The 27,881-nt window shown below is 42.7% G+C and overlaps 2 protein-coding genes across 2 annotated transcripts; both read right to left on the bottom strand.

The window, feature by feature from the left end:
• Positions 1 to 1,853: 1,853 nt before the first annotated feature.
• Positions 1,854 to 14,178, bottom strand: LOC140273217 (uncharacterized). The gene is made up of 5 exons (XM_072368731.1): positions 13,691 to 14,178; positions 12,047 to 12,473; positions 9,034 to 9,089; positions 6,874 to 7,323; positions 1,854 to 2,441 (listed from the first exon to the last, which is right to left on the bottom strand). Exons 1-5 carry the CDS (start codon positions 14,176 to 14,178, stop codon positions 1,982 to 1,984), a joined length of 1,881 nt encoding a protein of 626 aa, XP_072224832.1. The 3' UTR covers positions 1,854 to 1,981.
• Positions 14,179 to 20,381: 6,203 nt separating this feature from the next.
• Positions 20,382 to 27,428, bottom strand: LOC140273215 (uncharacterized; the record flags this gene model as incomplete). Its single annotated transcript, XM_072368730.1, has 4 exons — positions 26,968 to 27,428; positions 22,818 to 22,904; positions 20,552 to 21,234; positions 20,382 to 20,434 (listed from the first exon to the last, which is right to left on the bottom strand). Coding segments are annotated over exons 1-4 (1,284 nt in total), but the record flags the coding sequence as incomplete, so codon positions are not given.
• Positions 27,429 to 27,881: the final 453 nt, after the last annotated feature.

Here is a 27,881-nt window from a genome sequence, read left to right as displayed (position 1 = left end):
AGGAACTTTCAAACAAACCGAAGCTAAATAAATACTAGGATTGTGTTTTGGGGAGTTTTACACCTGCTGGTGACTTCAGACGCCCTGATATCTGCTCCCAGGAACAGGAAGAAGGGATTTTACACAATATGTCACCTTTAACTCCTTTGGGGAAACTTTTCAGTGGTGAAAATTGTCCCGTTTTGTCTTGTTTTCAGGTTTCTTGGTTTATTTCTGTCATGTTTTTTCCCCTGTCACATTAAGTTTCACTCTAGTCACCTGTTTCTTTTCCACAGCTGCACCTCGGCACAGTACTTAGTTTCCAGGTTTCCATCAATCATTATCTTACCTCTTATGCCACGTTGTTCAGTCTTGTCAGGTCAGGTTTTTGCCTTAAAGTCTTGCCTTATCTTGTTTTGTTTCCACAGTTTAGCTTTTGATATCCGTCTCAGCCGCGTTTTCTGTTCTTGTTTGTTGGATTAAACCTTGTCTTGTCTTTGAAGTACTACATCTGGATCCTCCCTTCCCACAACGTCACTTGGAAAAAATGGACTTCCAGAGTGGAGTTTGCAGCTCTGAACCAAATTTTCTTCAAATCTGAAACTCCAACAATCTGTCATATGTGATGATAAAATAAGCACATTTAATTACGGGATATTCTTTCATATCCTGTTATTGTTTTAGTTTGAAATAACGTTCAGTTTGAACAGCTGGCACAGCCATGTTTTTTTACATCTCACATCCTGTTTTTTACTCGAATGAAGGAAAAAACTGCAGGAAATGTGATCATTTCTAGAAAGGAGCGAACATGGTCAACAATCTGCCCTCTGATGACCAAGAACTACATTTGAATTTCTTTTACATGTCGGGACTTCAGCCCCAAACACACAGAGATGGTCTCTGAGGAACCTCAGGGGACGCTGCATCTCTGCATAAAACAATACGTTGGTATTATTTGGCTGTTGTACGCAGGAAGTGTGCAGAGAGCGAATGAGTCAGAGGAGGAACTACAGAGGTTTGAGTCCACATGATTATAGAAATATAACAGGTTAGTAAAACTGGCTACAATAAGTAGATAATCAGTAATCAGTGACAGTGGATATAAATCTGATCTTTTCTGTGTAAATCTGATGTATTTCACTGGTTTTTAAGCACCAACAACCACACTTTGTTCTGGGGCTGTAGTGATACACTAATCTCACGATACGATACGATACGATACGATACACGACATTCAGCCAACAATTCGATACGATTTTGTACGATTTGATGCGATACGACTTAATACACATCATTTTCTGAAAGATTTTAAAGGGACAGTGTGATTTGACATGAATCTGATTGACAAGACAAACAGAAACAGACTCATGTTTATGTTGTGAATATTACATCATCAACCTGCTTGTGTTACTTGCTAAATACCATAAACACAAATCCAAATTCTTTGATTGTAAACCATCTTTTTTCATTTTTGAGAAGGAGCTCAAACAATAAATTACAACAATCCTTTATTCTATAAACAGAAAAGACATTAAAACCACTGAGCTATGCACTTTATATAACATTTTTATGAACTAATTTATCACTGTTTTGTATAATGTGCCCCCCCCCCCCCCCCCCGGCATTGTTTTGTATTATGTTAATGTTCTGTGTTTTCACTAATTTTAACGTCTGACTTTTCAATAAAGTTTGCTAAAAAAAATAAATAAAAAATCGATACTCGCGGCTAAAAAATCGATACTTTATCGGGAAACAAAATATCGATATATATATCGCGGTATCGATAAAAATCGGTCAGCCCTACTTTGTTCATTTAAAATTTCATTTAAATTTAATTTAAATTGTCATCAGATAAAGAATCTAAAATCAAAGTGTTTGATTTATAAAAGTGTTTATTTTCCAGGTCACAGTGACACAGTTACAAAATGAATTTATTTTTATCCAAATATATAAAAATACACTTGATCTTATAAAAATAAATCACTAACAGCCTGTTGCATGTTTACATGTAACCACGTGCGTAAAAAGTGGGCTGAACCGGTTTTGGTTTGATGAGCTGAAGGATGGTGATTCTGCTGGGATCCCAGACGCAGTTTTCCTCCAGGCCGCTCGGCACCATCCCACAGTTGGGCGGCACCCAGGCGGTGTCGTATCCATGGTAATGCCAGGTCTTCTGGAGCGGGTGGCGTTGACGATTGATGGCAATCACCCTTCCCACGTTGACCTTAACTTGAACGACAACCCTGTCATGCTCCGGGTGGTCGATGGGATAGCGGCTGGCTTTGTCCAGGTCTCTGCTGAGGTAGACGCCAGGGCCGAGCATCCCGTCTGAAGACTGGTGAAAACCTGAGGTCTTGATGCTTTGAGCATTGGCCCGGGTGGTGCCATGATACATAACGTAGAATCGATTATCATCTGGTTTTGGGGCGATAAGTCGAGATACCCCAGGTGGCAGGAAGTCATCTTCAGCCCACTCGTACTGCTGCCAGCTCATGTTCCTGCAGGAAAGAAGTTAATCAGAGCAAAGATGAAACATCTCTGAAGACGACATGATAAACGAGTCAATCTGTAACAGGAAGGGTTCCCAGGTCCAAGAGCATTGAACTAACTTTGGTTATTTCTTCTCGTCATGGCCTTAAAGTTAAAAATGTAAAGAAATCTGTCAGGAAACACTGATCTGACCTTTCATTTATAGTAACATTTGTCACATGTTCATTATCAACATGGATGAAAGCCCATCACCTCCAACTAAACCTCTCTATAATGTAACTGCTTATCTCCCCAGCCAAACCAACCCTACACCACAGCATCCAAACTGAATCCCATCTCTTTCTCACAGTCTATGTTTTATCGGTTTGTTTAATCATGGTTTCAGTTATGTTCTGGTCATGTTTTTCCCCTGGCTCATTGTTCCCAGCTGCACCTCATTCACTGATCACTCCCTCCACAGTATTTAGTCTCCTGGTTTCCTTTCAGTCTCTGCAGGATCCTCACCTTCCCTTCATGCCTCGCCACACAGATAAGTCTTGTTTTGCCGAGCTCAGTCTTGCTTTGTTTCTCATGGTTTTGTTATTTCATAGTTTAGTGTTTTTGATAATCCGGCTCAGCCGCGCTTTTTGTTCTTGCTCCTTGTCCCCTTTTTGTTAATAAACCTTGTTCCGTTTGAAAGAACTGCATCTGGGTCCTACCTCTCCAGCGAACCGTGACACTCCTGCTCCACCAAAGGTTGCTAGAGACTTGGGTGCCATGATTGATGACCAACTGACCTTCAAAGATCACGTTACCTCGGTTACTCGTTCGTGCCGCTTTGCATTACTAAACATAAGAAAGATCAGACCATACCTGACCCAACATGCCCCCCAGCTCCTGGTGCAGGCCATGGTCATCTCCCACCTTCACTACTGCAACGCTCTCCTAACTGGTTTCCTAACTTGTCTCCTAACTTGTCTCCTAACTTGTCTCCTAACTTGTCTCCTAACGTGTCTCCTAACGTGTCTCCTAACGTGTCTCCTAACGTGTCTCCTAACGTGTCTCCTAACGGGTCTCCTAACTGGTCTCCTAACTGGTCTCCTAACTGGTCTCCTAACTGGTTTTACAGGTCTACCTAAAAAGTCAGACACCTGCAGCTCATCCAGAACTCAGCTGCTCGAGTCCTCACTGAGACCAAAAAAGTGGAGCACATCAGTCCAGCTGTGAGGTCTTTCCACCGGCTGCCGGTCCATCAGAGGATAGACTTTAAAGTTCTGATGCTGGTCCATCAGAGGATAGACTTTAAAGTTCTGATGCTGGTCTATAAAGCTCTGAATGGTCCAAAATACATCATCTGACCCACTATGAACCTCCCAGACCCCTCAGGTCATCTGGATCCGGTTCTTTATCAGTTCCCAGAGTCAGAACCAGACCTGGAGAAGCTGCATTCAGCTTCTATGCTCCACATGTCTGGAACAAACTCCCAGAAAGCCTCAGATCAGCTGAAACTCTCAGGATTTAAGTCCAGGCTGAAGAAACATCTATTTTCAGCTGCATTTGAATAAGCTTGAGTTTCAAAAACGGATTCATATTTTAACTCCTGATTTTATCTTTCATATATAGAATTTTTTCTGATTTGATCTATTGTTCTTATTTCTTTCTTTTGCTTAAATTTTAAATCATGCTTTTTATTTCTTCTGTTTTAATGTCTCTGTAAAGCACTTTGAATCACCTTGTTGTTGAATTGTTCTATACAAATAAACTATACAATCTTCAAGAAACTCTTGGAGACGCTCTTCAGAGAGCACCTCCCACCCTGCACTTCCCTCTATGCCTGCATCTATCTCTACGCTGTCACCTCTGGTTGTTAACAAAATTCTCCCAAAGATGCTCTGGAGTCGGTTAACAAAAAGTTTAATCTTGCATCGAGGATAAAAGTCTGAGTTCTAAAATAACACTTCTGCTATTCATGCTTTCTGTTACAAAATCATTCGCCAAACATGGTTCTCAGACATTCCCGTAGTTCCCTCCTGTGACCTGTGATCTTTGTGTAGTTCATATGAAGTCAGATGAGACTTCTTTGTTCACAGAAGAGAGAACTAGCCAAAAGAGGAGGCCTTCTTCAGCATCCAAGGTTAAACTAACAAGATAAGAGGAGGCCTCCCCCAGGTGTCCCTTAATCTTCCAACACCTGAAAAAAACATTCTCACACACACTATTTCTTTTTTACTTGTATTATAACCTCATGAGAGTTTTCTAACTCTGGAGGTTTTCCTTCTTTTTAGCTTATTGTTAGCTTTGATGTTAGCTCTATTGTTTTATCCTCTTTATTTTGTATAAAAGTGTCTGCTAAATGCATAAATCTGAACCTAAACATACAATCCAGCCCTTTTTAAACTGTTTTCCTCTTTTAGATTAAACATCATGTGGAAGATTATCATCCAACTACTGCTTTGACTCCGATAAAACCCCAGATTTCCTGCAGCTAAAACACAGAAAAACAGGAAAAGTGATGATTTCATGCCGCAAACGCAGCCATAAATCTGCTTTTATCGGTCATGAAGTCCACAGCTCGGTCAGAACATGTCCTCATGCACAGATGTAAATATTCAGAGTGTTATCTTTACATACCTCTGTGTCCGTGTCCGTCTCAGAGTGCAGCTGCACTTCGTCCTGCTGCTTATAAAAACCTTCAGGCTTCAGGAGGAAACTCCCCTTAAGAGCACTCTGGTTTCAGTTTTGTTTCTCTTGCTGAACATTTTCAGAAACTTTGTTCAATGGGTGTGGTCGGCCCAGCTGGAGGTTTAATTTTAATAAGTTTCCTCTGTTGGACCAGTTTCAAAGGTTTTATCGACGCTCGTGTTCAGCCGCAGAAGTAAAGCAGTGAATCAGATGCTTCAGGATGAAACATCTGTTGCATCACATTCCTGAAAGACTTCAGCTTTAAGTTTCGTTTCCACAGCATGAAGCAGGATCTCTGAGGTTTAAACTAACTGCTCTCACACCTCTGAGTCTTGACATTTTGTTTCTTTTTGTTGTTTTGTTGCATATTTCTAATCATTTTGTGATTATTTTTAAATGTTCTCTTGTCCCTTTGTTGATCTCTGGGGTCATTTTGCAGGTTTTATTGTCATGTTGAGCATCTTTGAGCCCATCTTTGTGGTTAATTTGCATTATTTAACTCGATTCTTCTCCCTGGCCACATAAACTTAAACAATTCACTGAACACTTTCTACACCCTTATGCACAGGTAATTAGATATATATTAAATTAGATATATATTATATTAGATATATATTAGCCTGTGTGCACAGTACAACAACACATCCCCACCTGTCTGATATCAGCACTTACAGATAATAATAATAATAATATACTCTTAACTGTTCATTTTATTTGTTTTCATCTACTTTTTCCAGTTACTGGTCATGTTTATGGTTATTTTGTCTTTTTTTGTTTATTTTATGCATCTTTCTGTGTATTTTTGTCGTTCTTTTATTAGTTTTCTTGATGATTCTTTTGTTTATTTCATGAAATTTTGCATGTTTGTTTTAATTATTCTATTATTGTACTTTTTTAACGTTTCTGGTCGTTTTATGTCGTCATCGCTTTAAACATCTTTCTCACTTTTTTGTCACTTTGTAGATTTTTGTGGTCTTTTTGCTTAATTTCTTTCATTTTGTTGTATATATTCAAATAATTTGCATCATGTTTTTTTGCTCTATTTAGTATATTTGGTCTGTTTTATGTGTGGATGAATTGCTTCGTGACTCAGTGGGTCGTCCAATAAGCGGAAGGTTGGTGGTTCGATTCCCCACTCTCACCCCTCTAAAACTGACCTTGTCACGGTCGAGGTGCCCTTGAGCAAGGCACGTACCCCCATGCTCCCTGAATGGCCGCCCACCGCCCCATTGTATGGCATCTGTCTCTATGAGTGTGTGACCCTGTGTGTCAACAGGTGCCAATCTGGATGGATTAAATGCGGAAGAGAAATTTCTTGTGTTTGTACAGTAAATCTGATCTTAATTATAGTAATTTTAATTGAACAGTCTGCAATTGTTCACACATTGTGTCATCAAGTTCCATTTGTTCAAGCCGTTTGTCTGAATAATATCTTTATTTGAACATTAGGGGGTGCAAGAGACAAGAAGATGAGTTTACCAGATAGGTACGATTGAGGATTATGTTTAAATCAGTTAAAATCACATGGTCAGGGGTAGAAAAATATACGTTTGGTTGCAACCTTTGACATGTGACACATTGATAATAATTTATACCTTCTATTACGGAGATATTTCTGGGAAAAATGACAAAGTAAGACAGACTCGGAACTCATTTCGGAGCATCATTTGACGCATCCTCCGGAGCTCTTCGGACTCTTCACAGGAGGGCTGGACTGAGACTGGTTTTGGTTTGATGAGCTGAAGGATGGTGATTCTGCTGGGATCCCAGACGCAGTCTTCCTCCAGGCCGCTCTTCACCATCCCACAGTTGGGCGGCACCCAGGCGGTGTCGTATCCTTGGTCATGCCAGGTCTTCCGGAGCGGGTGGTCCTGTCGATTGATGGCAATCACCTTTCCCACGTTGACCTTAACTTTAATGACAACCCTGTCATGCCCCGGGTGGCCGATGGGATAGCGGCTGGCTTTGTCCAGGTCTCTGCTGAGGTAGACGCCAGGGCCGAGCATCCCAGCTGAAGACCGTCGAAAACCTGAGGTCTCGATGCTTCGAGCATTGGCCCGGGTGGTGCCATGATACATAACATAGGTTTGATTATCATCTGGTTTTGGGGCGATAAGTCGAGATACCCCAGGTGGCAGGAAGTCATCTTCAGCCCACTTGTACTGCTGCCTGCTCATGTTGGTGTCAGTGTTCCTGCAGGAAAGAAGTTAATCAGAGCAAAGATTAAACATTTCTGAAGACGAGATGATGAAGTAACAGGAAGGGTTCCCAGGTCTAAGAGTACTGAAGGAAGGATTTTCATAATCTATTATGGTCTCAAAGGTAAACACTGATCTGATTTACCAACAAGTTTATTTATCTATTCATTCTTTTTAACTGTAGCCTCTGGGTTGGTAAAGAACCAAATCAAATCAGTTTGACCCTTCGTTTTCAATGCCTATGCTTTAAAGCAACACTAAAGGAGTTTGGACTGGATAGTGTAGAAGATTGTCACCTTTCATGTGGGAGATCTGGGTTCAAATTCCCTGCATGAAAGGTACTACCTCCAGTAGGGGTCCTTAGGCAAGGCCCCCTTACCCTACCTGTAAGTTGCTTTGGATAAATGCATCTGCTAAATGCATAAACATTACATAAAAACACATTCTGGAGCCTGAAACTGTCCTAAATACCCTGACTGCTGAGATACTGCAGTACATGACTTTAGTTTGCAGCCCTGAACCATTCTTTGGGTAGCCAAAGTGTAAAAATCTGCTAAATTATCTGGATTTATTTTAAAATTCACTGTTGTTTTATTCTACAGTTTAATTTAACTTTCACCAGCTCTTCTGTTTGGTTTAAGCAATCAAAATTGATTGTTTTTTAGGCATTACAAACAATTTAGTTGGACTGGGATCAATTTTCAGCCCAAAACCAGCCTGCTTCTTTTCACTGTTTAATCTATAAACAACAACAGGTCTTACTGTCTAGTTTTGATTCGTAGTCTTTGTTTATTACTGTCTCATCATCAGTAGACATGATGAGGATTTACTTTCCAGCTCCAGCTCATCTGTAGCTTCAGTCGAAAGTAATATTTGTGGCTTCAGAAGATGATTTATTGCAGAGAAAAGCTTCTTGGAGTCTCCAGTGTTTTTCCTGATTAAATTGGAATAGACTTTTGACCGAGTCTCTTTTAGGGACTTTTAGGGACCCTATGTTGACTGCAGACAAAGCAGGTGTTAATGAGAGACTTAGCAAAACCTCACTGACAGCAGCAGCCATCAAACAATAACTTCAGGGACCTGCAGACTGTTCTTTCCTCTGGACATGGGTGCAATCGGGTATAGTTAGGAAGAGCCAGCTGTACCGAGCGAGTACGCGCTCCCGCGTCAGGGAATACTATTTCTGTTGGGGAGAACTACTTTGGGCGCAGGTAAAGTTATCCCAATGATAGTTGTTTGGTAAAAATTGTATGGTAAAAAGTCATTTTAGTGATTTTTTGGTGAATATTTCCAGTTATTAAATGCATACTATGTCCGTATAAAACGTCTTTTCACAATAATCTCACCTGTAGTAGTTAGGACATTGCAAATATGATCTACTACAGCAAAACGAATGGTAAAAAGTACTTTTATTGATTTTTAGTGAACATTTTTCATGACTAAAATCCTATTGAAACGTGTAACTTGTAGACGGTCCCTAACATGAACCGGGGTGAATAACGGGAGGTTGGCAAAGTGGAGACGCTGTTTTCTGGTAAAACTTGAAATCTTGAGGACAGTTGACACTAATCTTATAGTATATAAGAGTATGCTGATGATGCAATAAGCTACACTCTTAAATTACGCGGACACCGCTGTGGTCTCCGATTAAAAGCACAGATGAAACCGTATGTCAAGCCAATATCCAACAACAAACCAACTTTACCCCCGTGACTCGGGGACCTTGGACGGGGTCGGGGGTTCTCGACCCGAAGACCGGACCTGGGACAAAGAATAGGGAACCAGCTGCAGCCAAGCTGTGCTTCACACCTTCTCTCGCTTCCTCAATTTGACTCCAATCACCAGCCTCAGCTCAGTGGTGGTAATCCATCCATCCATCCATCCATTTTCTACACCGTCAATCCCTTGGTCGGGTAGCGGGTGGGCTGGAGCCTATCCCAGCAGTCGTGGTGGTAATCAAATTTGAATTAATTTGCTCTTCTTAGTATATAAAACGGGGATTGTGTGTTAACAGAAGGTTCTGAAAGTTTATTCTAGTCAAAGACTTTTAAACGTAGCCTTGGGGCTTCCCAGGCCACTTAATCACAATCCTGGCACCATACCAAGTCCACAGATTTATAAGAGGAGAGCTGCCATTAAAATGCATGGCTGATATCCACTTCTCGCTCTTGGATCATTCGGTTAGAGGTATTCTCAGAGTAAGGAGGGTAGGCACCTGGACCAGGTGAGTCGCCTCGCCTCCGGCATAATCAGTCCCAGAGTCTACAATAGGCTCTAACCCTTTAAACAGAGAGCTGGACCAGACCACCTGTACAGGGGTTAAAACTGGAGATCTAACACCTGTTTTATGGTTTTAAAATCCAGCCCTTTTTAAAAATGTCACAAAAATGTTGCTTATGTCCCAACTGGGTCCCTCCGTTGGTCCCAGGATTGTCGTCTAGCAGCTCCTACACCACGCCTAAGACAATCCAAACTCTGTTCATGTGTCGTCCCACGATGGTGGAATGACCTACCAAGCGCTACCAGAACAGGGGCGTCCCTGTCTATCTTCAAGAAGCTCCTGAAAACCCAGCTCTTCAGAGAGCATCTCCTATCCCAGCACTTACCTTGTACTTCCCTCCCCCCTCTATCTCTGCACTTTATCTTTCTGCACTTCCTTCTATGCCTGCACCCTATCTCTACTCTGTCCCCTCTGACAGAGTCAGACTCCTGGGTTCCTTCTATGTAGCTTATTGTTAGCTTTTTATAGAGCTGTTATATCTTCATTTGTAAGTCGCTTTGGATAAAAGCGTCTGATAAATACAGAAACATAAAAATGTTTTCCTCTCTTAGATTAAACATCATGTGGCTGATTATCATACAACTCCTGCTTAGACTCTGATAAAATCATTTCCTGCAGCTAAAACACAGAAAAACAGTAAAAGTGATGATTTCATCCCGCAAACGCAGCCATAAATCTGCTTTTATCGGTCATGAAGTCCACAGCTCGGTCAGAACATGTCCTCATACACAGATGTAAATATTCAGAGTGTTTCTTTACGTACCTCTGTGTCCGTCTCAGAGTGCAGCTGCACTTCGTCCTGCTGCTTATAAAAATCTATAGGCTTCAGGAGGAAAGTCCCCTTAAGAACATTCTGGTTTCACTTTTGTTTTTTTTCATTAATCGGGGCGTGGTCGACCCAGGTGGAGGTGTAACTTCTGTGCCAGCTACATGTAATGTTTTCTCTGTTGGACCAGTTTCACAGATTTTATCGATGCTCTTGTTCAGTCACAGACGTAAAACAATGAATCAGATGCTTCATCATAAACAACCATCCAGTTCGCTCACATTCCTTTTGGTTTAAGTTTAATTTCCACAACATGAAGCCGCTTCGAGGAAAAGCTCTTAAAGTTGACCACCAGGTCTCTGAGGTTCATGCTAACTGCACTCACACCTTTTGGATGGGACCCACAGGAGAAGGTTGTCAGATTGGCTTCGAGCTGTTTTACACAAGTTTGTTGTAATTTTCAGTCTTTTTGCTGTCATTTTTATACATATTTTTATCATTTTTTGTGTTTTCTTTGTGATCACACAGAGATTTTCTTGTCATTGTGTGAAGGACAGATATCGTAGATCCTTCCTTCCTGCTGCTGTCAGACTGCTTAGAAATAAGTCGAAACAAGATAAAATGGGCAATAATTAATGTGCAATTATCACTTTTACAGTGTGCAATTCTCTAGCCCATGTACAACTGCTGCTATTGCTGATACTACCTGCTGTTGTGTGTTTCTATTGTTTTTTCTTTCTCTTTCTCTTGGGCTGAGGATCTTTCTTGCTGCTGTAACAATGTGAATTTCCCCATTGTGGGACAATAAAGGGAAATCTAATCTAATCTAATCTATTTGCAGTGATTTTGTAACTTTTTGGTGGGTCTACATGGGGAGATTAACTGGATTACAGCTACAGTTGGGTTCTGCTCCTTATCTGAGGGTAATTATCCTTGGATATATGGCGGTGAATGAATGGAATCACTGGCACAAAGCAGGTCATACCCCGGTACGATAGGTGGCGCTGTTCCCATTTCAGCCATCGCTAATAGAGCCACTTCCTGTTGGCGTCTTCACCACCAACAACAACAAACTCAGGTATTCAGAAAGATGGCGAACGCAGAGCGAGATGAAGCTGCGTCCCTCTCCATCTGTGATGAGCTGGTTATGGCACAGACGATGCACAACGGCGCATTCTCCATCGCGTTGTTTCTTTCTTTCTGACGGCAACAACAGGAATATCGTCTCCTTCCACTTCCGGGTGACGATCGCGGGAAAAAATCTGGAGCATGCGCAGAACGCTCGATCCGATCCACTGTGGCTGGAGCCTATCCCAGCGGTTTTAGACGGTGGGAGGAAGCCGGAGTTCTTGTTAAACTAAATTATCTCATGATATCATCACTTGTGATCCTGAGTCAAAACATAAAGCAGAATACTTTCAAGTCAGGCTTTAGAGTTTTTTTTATAAAGTATTTCACAGGTTTTTAAGCACCAACAACCACACTTTGTTCATTTAAATGTTATCAGATAAAGAATCTAAAGTCAAAGTCTCTGATGTTTGATGGTTTTTATTTTCCAGGTCACAGTGACACAGTTACAAAATGAATTTATTTTTGTCCTAATATATAAAAATACACTTGAACTTATCAAAATAAATCATTAACATCCTGTGCGTAAGCAGTGGACTAGACTGGATTTGGGTCGATGCGCTTAAGGATGGTGATTCTTCTGGGATCCCAGACGCAGATCTGCTCCCTCACCCAGGCGGTGTCGCATCCTTGGTCATGCCAGGTCGTCTGGAGCGGGTGGCATTGACGATTGATGGCAATCACCTTTCCCACGTTGACCTTAACTTTAATGACAACCCTGTCATGCTCCGGGTGGTCGATGGGATAGCGGCTGGCTGCACCCAGGTCTCTGCTGAGGTAGACGCCAGGGCCGAGCATCCCAGCTGAAGACTGTTGAAAACCTGAGTTCATGATGGCTGAAGCATTCGCCTGGGTGGTGCCATGATACATAACGTAGGTTTGGTTATTAATAAGTCGAGATACCCCAGGTGGCAGAAAGTCATCTTCAGCCCACTCGACGTGCTGGCTGCTCATGTTGGTGTCAGTGTTCCTGCAGGAAAGAAGTTAATCAGAACAAAGATGAAACATCTCTGAAGACGAGATGATAATTTATTATTTATTATCATATAAACGTATCTATTTAGCCTGGATATATTTTTTTGGCAGTTCCAATCTTCCATACAGGCACGTTTAATTCGTAAAATAAAGTTTACTTGCTTTATTTTATAGTAATACTTTTATATTAGAAGCAAAATTTCTCTAATATAAAAGTCACAAAGTCATGAAGTAATTTCACTCTAATAAAATCATTTCCTGCAGCTAAAACACAGATAAAAAACAGTAAAGTGATGATTTCATCCTGCAAACGCAGCCATAAATCTGCTTTTATCGGTCATGAAGTCCACAGCTCGGTCAGAACATGTCCTCATGCACAGATGTAAATATTCAGAGTGTTATCTTTACGTACCTCTGTGTCCGTCTCAGAGTGCAGCTTCACTTCGTTCTGCTGCTTATAAACCTTTCAGGCTTCAGGAGGAAACTCCCCATAAAAGCATCCTGGTTTCACTTTGACATTTTAATAACTTTTGTTTACAGTAAAAATATGTTCGACTAAGGTGGAGATTTAATTTCTGTGCTACGTACATTTAATGTTTTCTCTGTTGGACCAGTTTCACAGGTTTTATCGATGATTCAGTATGAACATCTGTCCTGTTCGCTCACATTCCTTTTGGTTTAAGTTTCATTCCCACAACATGAAGCAGCTTTGAGGGATGTTGGATGTTGTATTTAGAACATAAAGATGGAAGGTCATGAATAAAAAATGTAAATAATAATGGGCCGAGGATTGATCCCTGTGGGACACCTGTGGACAAGTGCATTGCAGCTTAATTCATGATTCTGTTCGCAAACATAATGAGATTGATGTTATAATACGATAGAAGAACAGAAAACTAGACAGCTCAGACAAAATAACTCAATGATTAAGTTCTAACAGTGTTAGATGCTTTCTTTGGGTCAACAAAGAAAAATATATCGCGGTATCGATAAAAATCGCCCAGCCCTACTTTGTTCATTTAAAATTTCATTTCAATTTAATTTAACTTCTTATCAGATAAAGAATCTAAAATCAAAGTGTTTGATTTATAAAAGTGTTTATTTTCCAGGTCACAGTGACACAGTTACAAAATGAATTTATTTTTATCCAAATATATAAAAATACACTTGATCTTATAAAAATAAATCACTAACAGCCTGTTGCATGTTTACATGTAACCACGTGCGTAAAAAGTGGGCTGAACCGGTTTTGGTTTGATGAGCTGAAGGATGGTGATTCTGCTGGGATCCCAGACGCAGTTTTCCTCCTGGCCGCTCGGCACCATCCCACAGTTGGGCGGCACCCAGGCGGTGTCGTATCCATGGTAATGCCAGGTCTTCTGGAGCGGGTGGTCCTGTCGATTGATGGCAATCACCTTTCCCACGTTGACCTTAACTTGAATGACAACCCTGTCATGCTCCGGGTGGCCGATGGGATAGCGGCTGGCTTTGTCCAGGTCTCTGCTGAGGTAGACGCCAGGGCCGAGCATCCCAGCTGAAGACTGGTGAAAACCTGAGGTCTTGATGCTTTGAGCATTGGCCCGGGTGGTGCCATGATACATAACGTAGAATCGATTATCATCTGGTTTTGGGGCGATAAGTCGAGATACCCCAGGTGGCAGGAAGTCATCTTCAGCCCACTCGTACTGCTGCCAGCTCATGTTCCTGCAGGAAAGAAGTTAATCAGAGCAAAGATGAAACATCTCTGAAGACGACATGATAAACGAGTCAATCTGTAACAGGAAGGGTTCCCAGGTCCAAGAGCATTGAACTAACTTTGGTTATTTCTTCTCGTCATGGCCTTAAAGTTAAAAATGTAAAGAAATCTGTCAGGAAACACTGATCTGACCTTTCATTTATAGTAACATTTGTCACATGTTCATTATCAACATGGATGAAAGCCCATCACCTCCAACTAAACCTCTCTATAATGTAACTGCTTATCTTCCCAGCCAAACCAACCCTACACCACAGCATCCAAACTGAATCCCATCTCTTTCTCACAGTCTATGTTTTATCGGTTTGTTTAATCATGGTTTCAGTTATGTTCTGGTCATGTTTCTCCCCTGGCTCATTGTTCCCAGCTGCACCTCATTCACTGATCACTCCCTCCACAGTATTTAGTCTCCTGGTTTCCTTTCAGTCTCTGCAGGATCCTCACCTCACTTCATGCCTCGCCACACAGATAAGTCTCGTTTTGCCGATCTCAGTCTTGTTTTGTCTTGCTTTGTTTCTCATGGTTTTGTTATTTCATAGTTTAGTGTTTTTGATAATCCGGCTCAGCCGCGCTTTTTGTTCTTGCTCCTTGTCCCCTTTTTGTTAATAAACCTTGTTCCATTTGAAAGAACTGCATCTGGGTCCTACCTCTCCAGCGAACCGTGACACTCTTGCTCCACCAAAGGTTGCTAGAGACTTGGGTGCCATGATTGGTGACCAACTAACCTTCAAAGATCCCGTTACCTCGGTTACTCGTTCGTGCCGCTTTGCATTACTAAACATAAGAAAGATCAGACCCTACCTGACCCAACATGCCCCCCAGCTCCTGGTGCAGGCCATGGTCATCTCCCACCTTCACTACTGCAACGCTCTCCTAACTGGTTTCCTGACTGGTTTCCTGACTGGTTTCCTGACTGGTTTCCTGACTGGTTTCCTGACTGGTCTCCTAACTGGTCTCCTGACTGGTCTCCTAACTGGTCTCCTGACTGGTCTCCTGACTGGTCTCCTGACTGGTTTCCTAACTGGTTTCCTAACTGGTTTCCTAACTGGTTTCCTAACTGGTCTCCTGACTGGTCTCCTGACTGGTCTCCTGACTGGTCTCCTAACTGGTCTCCTGACTGGTCTCCTGACTGGTCTCCTGACTGGTCTCCTAACTGGTCTCCTAACTGGTTTCCTAACTGGTTTTACAGGTCTACCTAAAAAGTCAGTTAGACACCTGCAGCTCATCCAGAACTCAGCTGCTCGAGTCCTCACTGAGACCAAAGAAGTGGAGCACATCAGTCCAGCTGTGAGGTCTTTCCACCGGCTGCCGGTCCATCAGAGGATAGACTTTAAAGTTCTGATGCCGGTCCATCAGAGGATAGACTTTAAAGTTCTGATGCTGGTCTATAAAGCTCTGAATGGTCCAAAATACATCATCTGACCCACTATGAACCTCCCAGACCCCTCAGGTCATCTGGATCCGGTTCTTTATCAGTTCCCAGAGTCAGAACCAGACCTGGAGAAGCTGCATTCAGCTTCTATGCTCCACATGTCTGGAACAAACTCCCAGAAAGCCTCAGATCAGCTGAAACTCTCAGGATTTAAGTCCAGGTTGAAGAAACATCTATTTTCAGCTGCTTTTGAAAAAACTTGAGTTTCAAAACGGAATCATATTTTAACTCCTGATTTTATCTTTCATATATAGAATTTTTTCTGATTTTATCTATTGTTCTTATTTCTTTCTTTTGCTTAAATTTTAAATCATGCTTTTTATTTCTTCTGTTTTAATGTCTCTGTGAAGCACTTTGAATCACCTTTTCGTTGAATTGTTCTATACAAATAAACTATACAATCTTAAAGAAACTCTTGGAGCAGCTCTTCAGAGAGCACCTCCCACCCTGCACTTCCCTCTATGCCTGCATCTATCTCTACGCTGTCACCTCTGGTTGTTAACAAAATTCTCCCAAAGATGCTCAGAGTCGCTGGAGTCGGTTCACAAAAAGTTTAATCTTGCATCGAGGATAAAAGTCTGAGTTCTAAAATAACACTTCTGCTATTTATGCTTTCTGTTACAAAATCATTCGCCAAACATGGTTCTCAGACATTCCCGTAGTTCCCTCCTGTGACCTGTGATCTTTGTGTAGTTCATATAAAGTCAGATGAGACTTCTTTTGTTCACAGAAGAGAGAACTAGCCAAAAGAGGAGGCCTTCTTCAGCATCCAAGGTTAAACTAACAAGATAAGAGGAGGCCTCCCCCAGGTGTCCCTTAATCTTCCAACACCTGAAAAAAACATTCTCACACACACTATTTCTTTTTTACTTGTATTATAACCTCATGAGAGTTTTCTAACTCTGGTGGTTTTCCTTCTTTTTAGCTTATTGTTAGCTTTGATGTTAGCTCTATTGTTTTATCCTCTTTATTTTGGATAAAAGTGTCTGCTAAATGCATAAATCTGAACCTAAACATACAATCCAGCCCTTTTTAAACTGTTTTCCTCTTTTAGATTAAACATCATGTGGAAGATTATCATCCAACTACTGCTTTGACTCCGATAAAACCCCAGATTTCCTGCAGCTAAAACACAGAAAAACAGGAAAAGTGATGATTTCATGCTGCAAACGCAGCCATAAATCTGCTTTTATCGGTCATGAAGTCCACAGCTCGGTCAGAACATGTCCTCATGCACAGATGTAAATATTCAGAGTGTTATCTTTACATACCTCTGTGTCCGTGTCCGTCTCAGAGTGCAGCTGCACTTCGTCCTGCTGCTTATAAAAACCTTCAGGCTTCAGGAGGAAACTCCCCTTAAGAGCACTCTGGTTTCAGTTTTGTTTCTCTTGCTGAACATTTTCAGAAACTTTGTTTCATGGGTGTGGTCGGCCCAGCTGGAGGTTTAATTTTAATAAGTTTCCTCTGTTGGACCAGTTTCAAAGGTTTTATCGACGCTCGTGTTCAGCCGCAGAAGTAAAGCAGTGAATCAGATGCTTCAGGATGAAACATCTGTTGCATCACATTCCTGAAAGACTTCAGCTTTAAGTTTCGTTTCCACAGCATGAAGCAGGATCTCTGAGGTTTAAACTAACTGCTCTCACACCTCTGAGTCTTGACATTTTGTTTCTTTTTGTTGTTTTGTTGCATATTTCTAATCATTTTGTGATTATTTTTAAATGTTCTCTTGTCCCTTTGTTGATCTCTGGGGTCATTTTGCAGGTTTTATTGTCATGTTGAGCTTCTTTGAGCCCATCTTTGTGGTTAATTTGCATTATTTAACTCGATTCTTCTCCCTGGCCACATAAACTTAAACAATTCACTGAACACTTTCTACACCCTTATGCACAGGTAATTAGATATATATTAAATTAGATATATATTATATTAGATATATATTAGCCTGTGTGCACAGTACAACAACACATCCTCACCTGTCTGATATCAGCACTTACAGATAATAATAATAATAATAATATACTCTTAACTGTTCATTTTATTTGTTTTCATCTACTTTTTCCAGTTACTGGTCATGTTTATGGGTATTTTGTCTTTTTTTTTGTTTGTTTTATGCATCTTTCTGTGTATTTTTGTCGTTCTTTTATTAGTTTTCTTGATGATTCTTTTGTTTATTTCATGAAATTTTGCATGTTTGTTTTAATTATTCTATTATTGTACTTTTTTTAACGTTTCTGGTCGTTTTATGTCGTCATCACTTTAAACATCTTTCTCACTTTTTTGCATTTTTTCATTGTCACTTTGTAGATTTTTGTCTTTTTGCTAAATTTTTTTTGTTATATATGTTTTGTTATATATATTTACATAATTTGCATCATGTTTTTTTCTATTTTGTATGTTTGATCTGTTTAAATGTGGGGATGAATTGCTTCTTATTTCTTACTCTCTCACATTAAGTTTGATACATATTTCATCTCTTTGATCTGAATCAAAATGATTTTAATTGAACAGTCTCTGTTTGTTCCCACATTTGTGTCATTAAGTTCCGTTTGTTGCAGCCGTTATGTGTTTATATCTGAATTATATCTTTCTTTGAACATTAGGGGGCGTAAGACACCAGAAGGTGAGCTCACCAGACAGGAAGGATCGATTGAGTTCATGGATTATAGAAAGTTTGTTGAGTTTCATTTCTTTAACAGGAACTATTTGTTTATGGTACAGTGATTATTATTACCTCATCTGACCTGAAATCCTCTTATGTATCTTTTCACAGCACGACCACACCCAGAAAGTTTGCTCTCTCTTCAAAGCTCTTTGTTTATCATTAACCAGAATAAAAATAAACCACTTTATGTTGAGAAACTGGACTTTGCCCTTTCTACCGATTAGATAACTGTGTGAGGTGTCCGTTGTTTCCATTAGAGGGATTGGAGCTTTGTAAAATAATATATATTTACTCCTGACCATGATGACTTGTAATATTTACAAAGTGGTTTTGATTTCTAACCCCACTTTAGGTGATGTAATCCCAATCAGGAGGTGATAAAAATGTTTTATTGTAGAGTTGTCTTGTTTCTAGATGTATAACGAGACATTCTTAGACCAGGAAATAATTATTTCTTGCATTTGGAGAGCACTAAATGAAAAAGTTATAATAAGTGAGTAAAAGTCCGAGCAACAGTCCCACCTCCACTTACACCTGAAACAAACAAGCTGGTAGATGTTACTGTTAATTTAGACTTTGCTGTCCTTTGATGAAACACGTTACGAAGCTACAAACTGTGACAACAAACTAAATGTAAATGCATTTTCCTCAAACCTGAATCAATCTTCTGTCTTCAAAGTGTACAAAAGATTGTCGGTGCTTTGAATGCGGCCGATCACTGAGGAAGAAACATCCTCAAAATCGGAAAAAGTGTTCACATACTTTCCTGTGTAGTACATGTGATACCGGATGATTCCAGAAGGGGGCGCACCTGATCATTAGACTGGAATCTTCTGCTCAATTCACAGGATGGAAACAGAAGCACTCTGATAAACAGTAAATATGGGCTGAACAGGAGAGGTTAGCATTTTGTTGATCCTAAGATCAGGACAGAAAAATCGATGGTTTGTGGGGCCCCTAAACCAAGGATGGCGCGAAACATTTACGATATAAAACACAAGTAAACTTACACACCCCCTAATGGTCGCCTACAAATTGCAGCTGGTGAACCGGTAACGTTAACTTCTGAGGACGGGCACAGCCATGAGGCAACCATGATAAACACTTAGTGAACAGCAGTTACATTTTAACACAAAGTCCTTGAAGAGATCCTTGACATAGGACAACATATTGTAAGTTTATGCCTTTTATTACTGAAAAACAAGTAAAAAGCAGAAAAATATTGTGCAGATTTGCTTTTGAAAATTGTTAATCTCAACTTTTTGGGTCTTCTCCACTTCCCCAGAGCTTCCTTCGGAGCCTTCCTCATAGGCTCCTTTGAAGCCTTCTTGAGAGCCTCTTTCATTGCTTCCTTCAGAACCTTCTTGGGAGCCTTCCTTGGAGCCTCCTTCCTCAGAGCCTCCTTCGTAGCTTCCTTCGGTGCCTTCCTCGGAGCCTTCTTGGGAGCCTCTTTAGTAGCTTCCTTCAGAGCCTCCTTGGGAGCTTCCTTGGGAGCTTCCTTCAGAGCCATCTTCGAAGCTTCCTTCGGGGCCTTCCTTCAGAACCTTCTTGGGAGCCTTCCTTGGAGCCTCCTTCCTTGTAACCTCTTTTGTAGCTTCCTTCGGCGCCTTCCTCTGAGCCTCTTTCGTAGCTTCCTTCAGAGCCTCCTTGGGAGCTTCCTTCAGAGCCTTCTTCGAAACTTCCTTCGGGGCCTTCCTTCAGAACCTTCTTGGGAGCCTTCCTTGGAGCCTCCTTCCTTGTAGCCTCTTTTGTAGCTTCCTTCAGAGCCTTCTTGGGAGCCTCTTTCATAGCTTCCTTCGGAGCCTTCTTGGGAGCCTCTTTCGTAGCTTCCTTCGGAGCCTTCTTGGGAGCCTCTTTCGTAGCTTCCTTCTGAACCTTCTTGGGAGCCTCTTTCGTAGCTTCCTTCAGAGCCTTCTTGGGAGCCTCTTTCATAGCTTCCTTCGGAGCCTTCTTGGGAGCCTCTTTCGTAGCTTCCTTCTGAACCTTCTTGGGAGCCTCTTTCGTAGCTTCCTTCAGAGCCTTCTTGGGAGCCTCTTTCATAGCTTCCTTCAGAGCCTTCTTGGGAGCCTCTTTCGTAGCTTCCTTCAGAACCTTCTTGGGAGCCTCCTTCCTCGCTTCCTTCGGAGCCTTCTTGGGAGCCTCTTTCATAGCTTCCTTCGGAGCCTTCTTGGGAACCTCTTTTGGAGCCTTCCTTGGTGCTTCTGTCGTTGCTTCCTTCGGAACCTTCTTGGGAGCCTCTTTCATCGCTTCCTTCGGAGCCTTCTTGGGAGCCTTCTTGGGAGCCTCCTTCCTCGGAGCCTCCTTCGTAGCTTCCTTCAGAGCCTTCTTGGGAGCCTCCTTCCTCGGAGCCTCCTTCGTAGCTTCCTTCAGAGCCTTCTTGGGAGCCTCCTTCGGAGCTTCCTTCATCAAGGGTAAAAGGTGAGTGACAGGAGGGCTGGACTGAGACTGGTTTTGGTTTGATGAGCTGAAGGATGGTGATTCTGCTGGGATCCCAGACGCAGTCTTCCTCCAGGCCGCTCTTCACCATCCCACAGTTGGGCGGCACCCAGGCGGTGTCATATCCATGGTAATGCCAGGTCTTCTGGAACGGGTGGTCCTGATGATTGATGGCAATCACCCTTCCCACGTTGACCTTAGCTTGAATGACAACCCTGTCCTGCTCCGGGTGGCCGATGGGATAGCGGCTGGCTTTGTCCAGGTCTCTGCTGAGGTAGACGCCAGGGCCGAGCATCCCAGCTGAAGACCGTCGAAAGCCTGAGGTCTTGATGCTTTGAGCATTGGCCCGGGTGGTGCCATGATACATAACATAGGTTCGATTATCATCTGATTGTGAGGCTTTAAGTCGAGATACCCCAGGTGGCAGGAAGTCATCTTCAGCCCACTTGTACTGCTGCCAGCTCATGTTCCTGCAGGAAAGAAGTTAATCAGAGCAAAGATTAAACATCTCTGAAGACGACATGATAAACGAGTCAATCTGTAACAGGAAGGGTTCCCAGGTCCAACAGCACTGAAGGGAGGATTTTCAAAGGAAAACACTGATCTGATTGGCCAGCAAGTTTATTTATCTATTCATTCATGACTGCTTCTTTTTAACTGTAGCCTCTGAGATGGTAAAAAAACAAATCAAGAGACCGATTTGACCCTGCATTTTTAATGCTTATGCTTCCCAAATTCCCAGATCATATCTTTCTATTGTGGCACCTAGAATTAAAAAAGTTTCCTCAAAGCGGCTCAAATCAAAGGTTAAAGGCACATCTGCACCCTCAACAAATTTGAAAAAGTAGTAAAACCTGCTGTTGAAGTAGATCTGTGATCAGATCATGATCACAAATAAGTTTCTTGGTGGGAATTATAAAGCACATGAAATTAATCTCTGTCTGAAAGGCTGACAATGCCTAAAATGTTTTGTTGTGGCGCAGTTAGAAGGTGAAAAGTACTGGAGGTCACAGGCAGAGTGCCAGAAAGTACCAAAGAACAGGAAGATTTTGGGACATCTGGTCAAGCCAGAGAGTACTTTTGGGGAAGTGAAAGCGCCAAATGAGGAAGGTCAAGCACGGACTCAAAAAGAGGAACATAAAATTAATGATTTTAATAAAATCCGAGACTATGGTTCTCAGCCGGAAAAGGGTGGAACGCTCTCTCCGGGTCGGGAATGAGATCCTTCCCCAAGTGGAGGAGTTCCAGTATCTCGGGGTCTTGTTCACAGTGAGGGACGAATGGAGCGGGAGATTGACGGCGGATCGGTGCAGCGTCTGCAGTGTTGCTCTGCACCGACCCGTCGATGTGAAGAAGGAGCTGAGCCAGAAGGCGAAGCTCTCTATTTACTGGTCAATCTACGTTCCCATCCTCACCTATGGTCACGAGCTGTGGGTAGTGACCGAAAGAACGAGATCGCGAATACAAGCGGCCGAAATGGGCTTCTGGGCCTCCCTTAGAGATAGGGTGAGAACCTCAGTCATCCGGGAGGGGCTCAGAGTAGAGCTGCTGCCTCAGATGAGGTGGCATCTGGGTAGGATGCCCCCTGGACACCTCCCTGGGGAGGTGTTCAGGGCCCGTCCCACTGGGAGGAGACCCGGGGAAGACCCAGGACGTGTTGGAGAGACTATGTCTCTCGGCTGGCCTGGGAACGCCTCGGGGTCCCCCCAGAAGAGCTGGAGGATGTGGCCGGGGACAGGGAGGCCTGGGCTTCTCTGCTCAAGCTGCTGCCCCCGCGACCCCCGGATAAGCGACAGATTTTAATAAAATTGATGTTGTTATTTTCATAATACAACAGTAACAATGTGACATAATCAAGGTACCAGTGAATCCATTAAAATAATGATGTTGATGATTGTTGGAATAAATGTGAATGTTTTAAGAATCTTGTAATCATAAAATGACCAAGTGAGATGAGCTAATGAGAAATGCCCAATGAAGTTGGGTTGGGAGGATTAATGGGAAGGACCAGTTGTCCCAAAGATAAAAGGAAAGGACAGCGGAGAAACAGTACTTCTTCACCCCGGCTGGATCTCGAGAAGGATCAACGCTGGAAGAGCCCCTCCTCGGATGCAGGATTGAAGAGTTGGAGAAGATTGAGCTAAACTTAGAATCTAGAGCGGAAGAAATCTGCAGTTCTTATTTCCAAAGGACGAGGAGTGTTCAAAGACAAGTTTGAACTGTGGATTATTGATTGGGCTTCTGGGAGATTGGTTTTTACTTCTTCTATCAGACGGACCGGTAGAAGACTCTGACCTTGGACGGGGTTCTCGACCCGAAGACCGTACCTGGGACCGGATCAGCCCTTTTTAAAAATGTTTTCCTCTTTTAGATTAAACATCATGTGGCTGATTATCATCCAACTCCTGCTTAGACTCTGATAAAATAATTTCCTGCAGCTAATCACAGAAAAACAGGGAAAATTATGGTTTTATTCTGCAAACGCAGCCATAAATCTGCTTTTATCGGTCATGAAGTCCACAGCTCGGTCAGAACATGTCCTCATGCACAGATATAAATATTCAGAGTGTTATCTTTACGTACCTCTGTGTCCGTGTCCGTCTCAGAGTGCAGCTTCACTTCGTCCTGCTGCTTATAAAAACCAGGAGGAACCTCCCCTTAAGAACATTCTGGTTTCATGTTTTGTTTTTTTCATTAATCGGGCGTGGTTGACTCAGGTGGAGGTGTAATTTCTGTGCCAGGTACATTTAATGTTTCCTCTGTTGGACCAGTTTCACAGGTTTTATCGATGCTCGTGTTCAGCCGCAGAAGTAAATCAATGAATCAGATGCTTCACCACAAACAACCGTCCGGTTCGATCACATTCCGGATAGACTTCAAGTTTAAGTTTAATTTCTACAACGTGAAGCCGCTTCAAGGAAAAGCTCTTAAAGTTGGCCACCAGGTCTCTGAGGTTTATACTAACTGCACTCACACCTTTTGGATGGAACCCACAGGAGAAGGTTCTCAGATTGGCTTCGAGCTGTTTTACACAAGTTTGTTATCAATGATAAACGCCTCCTTCCTCCATCTGATGTGTCTGCTCTTTAACATCTAACATTTTTATGCTCTTTTTCTACAGTTTGACACAATTTTCCGAGGTCTTGAGATGTTTGATATAGCCTTTGGTCAAAATACCTGTTGGTTTAAGTAACATGTTTTTAAAGCTGTTTAACAGTCTGTTTTGATGGGTGGAGACTTAAAAAACGGCTCAACTACACCCTTTTGGTGAAGTCCGCAGCTACTTACTTAGCTGTAAGTAAACAGCAGACGGTAGAAAACAATGCTTTTAATTTTATGGATATATTAACCTCAGTAAACAATTGTATTTGGAGACCTACATCTTTATCAGAAACATGCCGATAATGTAACGTTAACACACCGAGAGTGAGGAGAGGACCGGTGTTGTGTTGGAGGGGTGGCAGCACCCATTCCAACATCCCACCATTCCAACATTCAAACGTCCCGCTATTCCGACATTCAAACGTCCCGCTATTCCGACATCCCACCATTCCGACATCCCGCTATTCCGACATCCCACCATTCCGACATCCCGCTATTCCGACATTCAAACTTCCCACCATTCCGACATCCCGCTATTCCGACATCCCCCATTCCGACATCCCACCATTCCGACATTCAAACGTCCCGCTATTCCGACATTCAAACGTCCCGCTATTCCGACATCCCACCATTCCGACATCCCGCTATTCCGACATTCAAACTTCCCACCATTCCGACATCCCGCTATTCCGACATCCCACTATTCCGACATCCCCCCATTCCGACATCCCACCATTCCGACATTCAAACGTCCCGCTATTCCGACATTCAAACGTCCCACTATTCCGACATCCCACTATTCCGATATCCCGCTATTCCGACATCCCACCATTCCGACAAACCACTATTCCAACATTCAAACGTCCCACTATTCCGACATTCAAACGTCCCACTATTCCGACGTCCCGCCATTCCGACATCCCACTATTCCGACATTCAAACGCCCCGCTATTCCGACATTCAAACGTCCCACTATTCCGACATCACACTATTCCGACATCCCGCTATTCCGACATTCAAACGTCCCGCCATTCCGACATCCCCCCATTCCGACATCCCACAATTCCGACATTCAAACGTCCCGCTATTCCGACATTCAAACGTCCCGCTATTCCGACATTCAAACGTCCCGCTATTCCGACATTCAAACTTCCCACCATTCCGACATCCCGCTATTCCGACATCCCCCCATTCCGACATTCAAACGTCCCGCTATTCCGACATTCAAACGTCCCACCATTCCGACATCCCACCATTCCGACATCCCGCCATTCCGACATCCCACTATTCCGACATCCCGCTATTCCGACATTCAAACGTCCCGCTATTCCGACATTCAAACTTCCCACCATTCCGACATCCCGCTATTCCGACATCCCCCCATTCCGACATTCAAACGTCCCGCTATTCCGACATTCAAACGTCCCACTATTCCGACATCCCACCATTCCGACATCCCGCCATTCCGACATCCCACTATTCCGACATCCTGCTATTCCGACATTCAAACGTCCCGCTATTCCGACATTCAAACGTTCCGCCATTCCGACATCCCCCCATTCCGACATCCCACTATTCCGACATCCCGCTATTCCGACATTCAAACGTTCCGCCATTCCGACATCCCCCCATTCCGACATCCCACTATTCCGACATCCCACTATTCCGACATCCCACCATTCCGACATTCAAACGTCCCGCTATTCCGACATTCAAACGTACCACTATTCCGACATTCAAACGTCCACTATTCCGACATCCCACCATTCCGACATCCCGCCATTCCGACATCCCACTATTCCGACATCCCGCCATTCCGACATCCCGCTATTCCGACATTCAAACGTCCCACCATTCCGACATTCAAACATCCCACTATTCCGACATTCAAACATCCCACTATTCCGACATCACACTATTCCGACATCCCGCTATTCCGACATTTAAACGTCCCGCCATTCCGACATCCCCCCATTCCGACATCCCACCATTCCGACATTCAAACGTCCCGCTATTCCGACATCCCCCCATTCCGACATCCCACCATTCCGACATTCAAACGTCCCGCTATTCCGACATTCAAACTTCCCACTATTCCGACATCCCACCATTCCGACATCCCGCCATTCCGACATCCCACTATTCCGACATCCCGCTATTCCGACATTCAAACGTCCCGCTATTCCGACATTCAAACGTTCCGCCATTCCGCCATCCCCCCATTCCGCCATCCCACTATTCCGACATCCCACCATTCCGACATTCAAACGTACCACTATTCCGACATTCAAACGTCCCGCTATTCCGACATTCAAACGTCCCACTATTCCGACAAGGCTTTCCGTAACAGGAAATGTGCGTTACTCAGCAGGTGAGTCCCTTCTTTCTGTTCATGCAATTTATATGTTTCCAGATAAGCGTTATTAAAAACTCAAAGTCTCTGCAACTGGAGGAGGAGAAGCAGACCGTGGTGGCTTTCAATCACACACTCCAATGCCACTTGTTTCAACTTCTGAAAATTTAATCCAGGAAAAAAAGGAATAAAAAACAGTGGGATGAAAAGTGTTTGCTGCACATTCACAGTCTTTAGCTAACTCTGCTGGAACATTAGCCTCAGATATAGTTTATCCACTGGGCTCTTATATCCTCTGAGGCTGCTGCTGGATGGAAGATGCATGCTCCTCAGTGCAGCTGACAGCAGAACATTTCCACCAGAATCTTATCTTTTCAATATAAAATCTAATGTTCCCCAAAACATTTCTTGTTATAAACTAAATTTTCTTATGATATAATCACTACTGATCCTGATGTAAAACATAAAGCAGAATACTTTCAAGTCAGGATTTTGAGTTTTTAAAATGTATTTCACAGGTTTTTAAGCACCAACAACCACACTTTGTTCATTTAAATTGTTATCAGATAAAGAATCTAAAGTCAAGGTCTCTGATTTATAAAAGTATTTATTTTCCAGGTCACAGTGACACAGTTACAAAATGAATTTATTTTTGTCCTAATATATAAAAATACACTTGAACTTATCAAAATAAATCATTAACATCCTGTTGCATGTTTACATGTAACCACGTGCGTAAGCAGTGGACTAGACTGGTTTTGGTTTGATGCGCTTAAGGATGGTGATTCTGCTGGTATCCCAGACGCAGTCTTCCTCCAGGCCGCTCTTCACCATCCCACAGTTGGGCGGCACCCAGGCGGTGTCGTATCCTTTGTAATGCCAGGTCTTCCGGAGCGGGTGGTCCTGACAATTGATGGCAATCACCCTTCCCACGTTGACCTTAACTTTAATGACAACCCTGTCATGCTCCGGGTGGTTGATGGGATAGCGGCTGGCTTTGTCCAGGTTTCTGCTGAGGTAGACGCCAGGGCCGAGCATCCCGTCTGAAGACCGTCGAAAACCTGAGGTCTTGATGCTTTGAGCATTGGCCCGGGTGGTGCCATGATACATAACATAGGTTCGATTATCATCTGGTTTTGGGGCGATAAGTCGAGATACCCCAGGTGGCAGGAAGTCCTCTTCAGCCCACTCGTACTGCTGCCAGCTCATGTTCCTGCAGGAAGGAAGTTAATCAGAGCAAAGATTAAACATCTCTGAAGACGAGATGATAAACGAGTCAATCAGAGAAGTAACAGGAAGGGTTCCCAGGTCTAAGAGTACTGAAGGGAGGATTTTTATAATCTGTTATGGTCTTAAAGGTAAACACTGATCTGATTTACCAACAAGTTTATTTTTGTAGTCATTCATGACTCTGCTTCTTTTTAACTGTAGCCTCTGGGTTGGTAAACAAGCAAATCAAATCAGTTTGACCCTTCGTTTTCAATGCCTATGCTTTAAAGCAACACTAAAGGAGTTTCTGAACCTTCGAATTAGGAGCTTTTTTTTTTGCACATTCCTTGGACTGGATAGTGTAGTGTGGGTGACCTGGGTTCAAAACCTGGGTGACCTGCATGAAAGGTACTACCTGGGTCCTTAGGCAAGACCCCCTTACCCTACCTCTCC

This window comes from Leuresthes tenuis, unplaced genomic scaffold (genome assembly GCF_036924035.1).
Source record: "Leuresthes tenuis unplaced genomic scaffold, fLeuTen1.0.hap1 SCAF_17, whole genome shotgun sequence".
NCBI lineage: Eukaryota > Metazoa > Chordata > Actinopteri > Atheriniformes > Atherinopsidae > Leuresthes > Leuresthes tenuis.
The sequence above is the reverse complement of the archived record's forward strand: the minus strand, read 5'-3'. Positions and strand labels throughout refer to the sequence as shown.

What these genes read in the sequence shown, in the direction of transcription:
- LOC140273217 (XM_072368731.1), bottom strand. Translation starts at nt 14,178, where the DNA reads ATGAGCTGGCAGCAGTACGAGTGGGCTGAAGATGACTTCCTGCCACCT. An exon ending in TTTTACGCACGTGGTTACAT is followed by an intron (nt 12,474 to 13,690) that starts GTAAACATGCAA and finishes TCTTTCCTGCAG; the next exon opens with GAACACTGACACCAACATGA. An exon ending in AAGGTCCCCGAGTCACGGGG is followed by an intron (nt 7,324 to 9,033) that starts GTAAAGTTGGTT and finishes TCTTTCCTGCAG; the next exon opens with GAACACTGACACCAACATGA.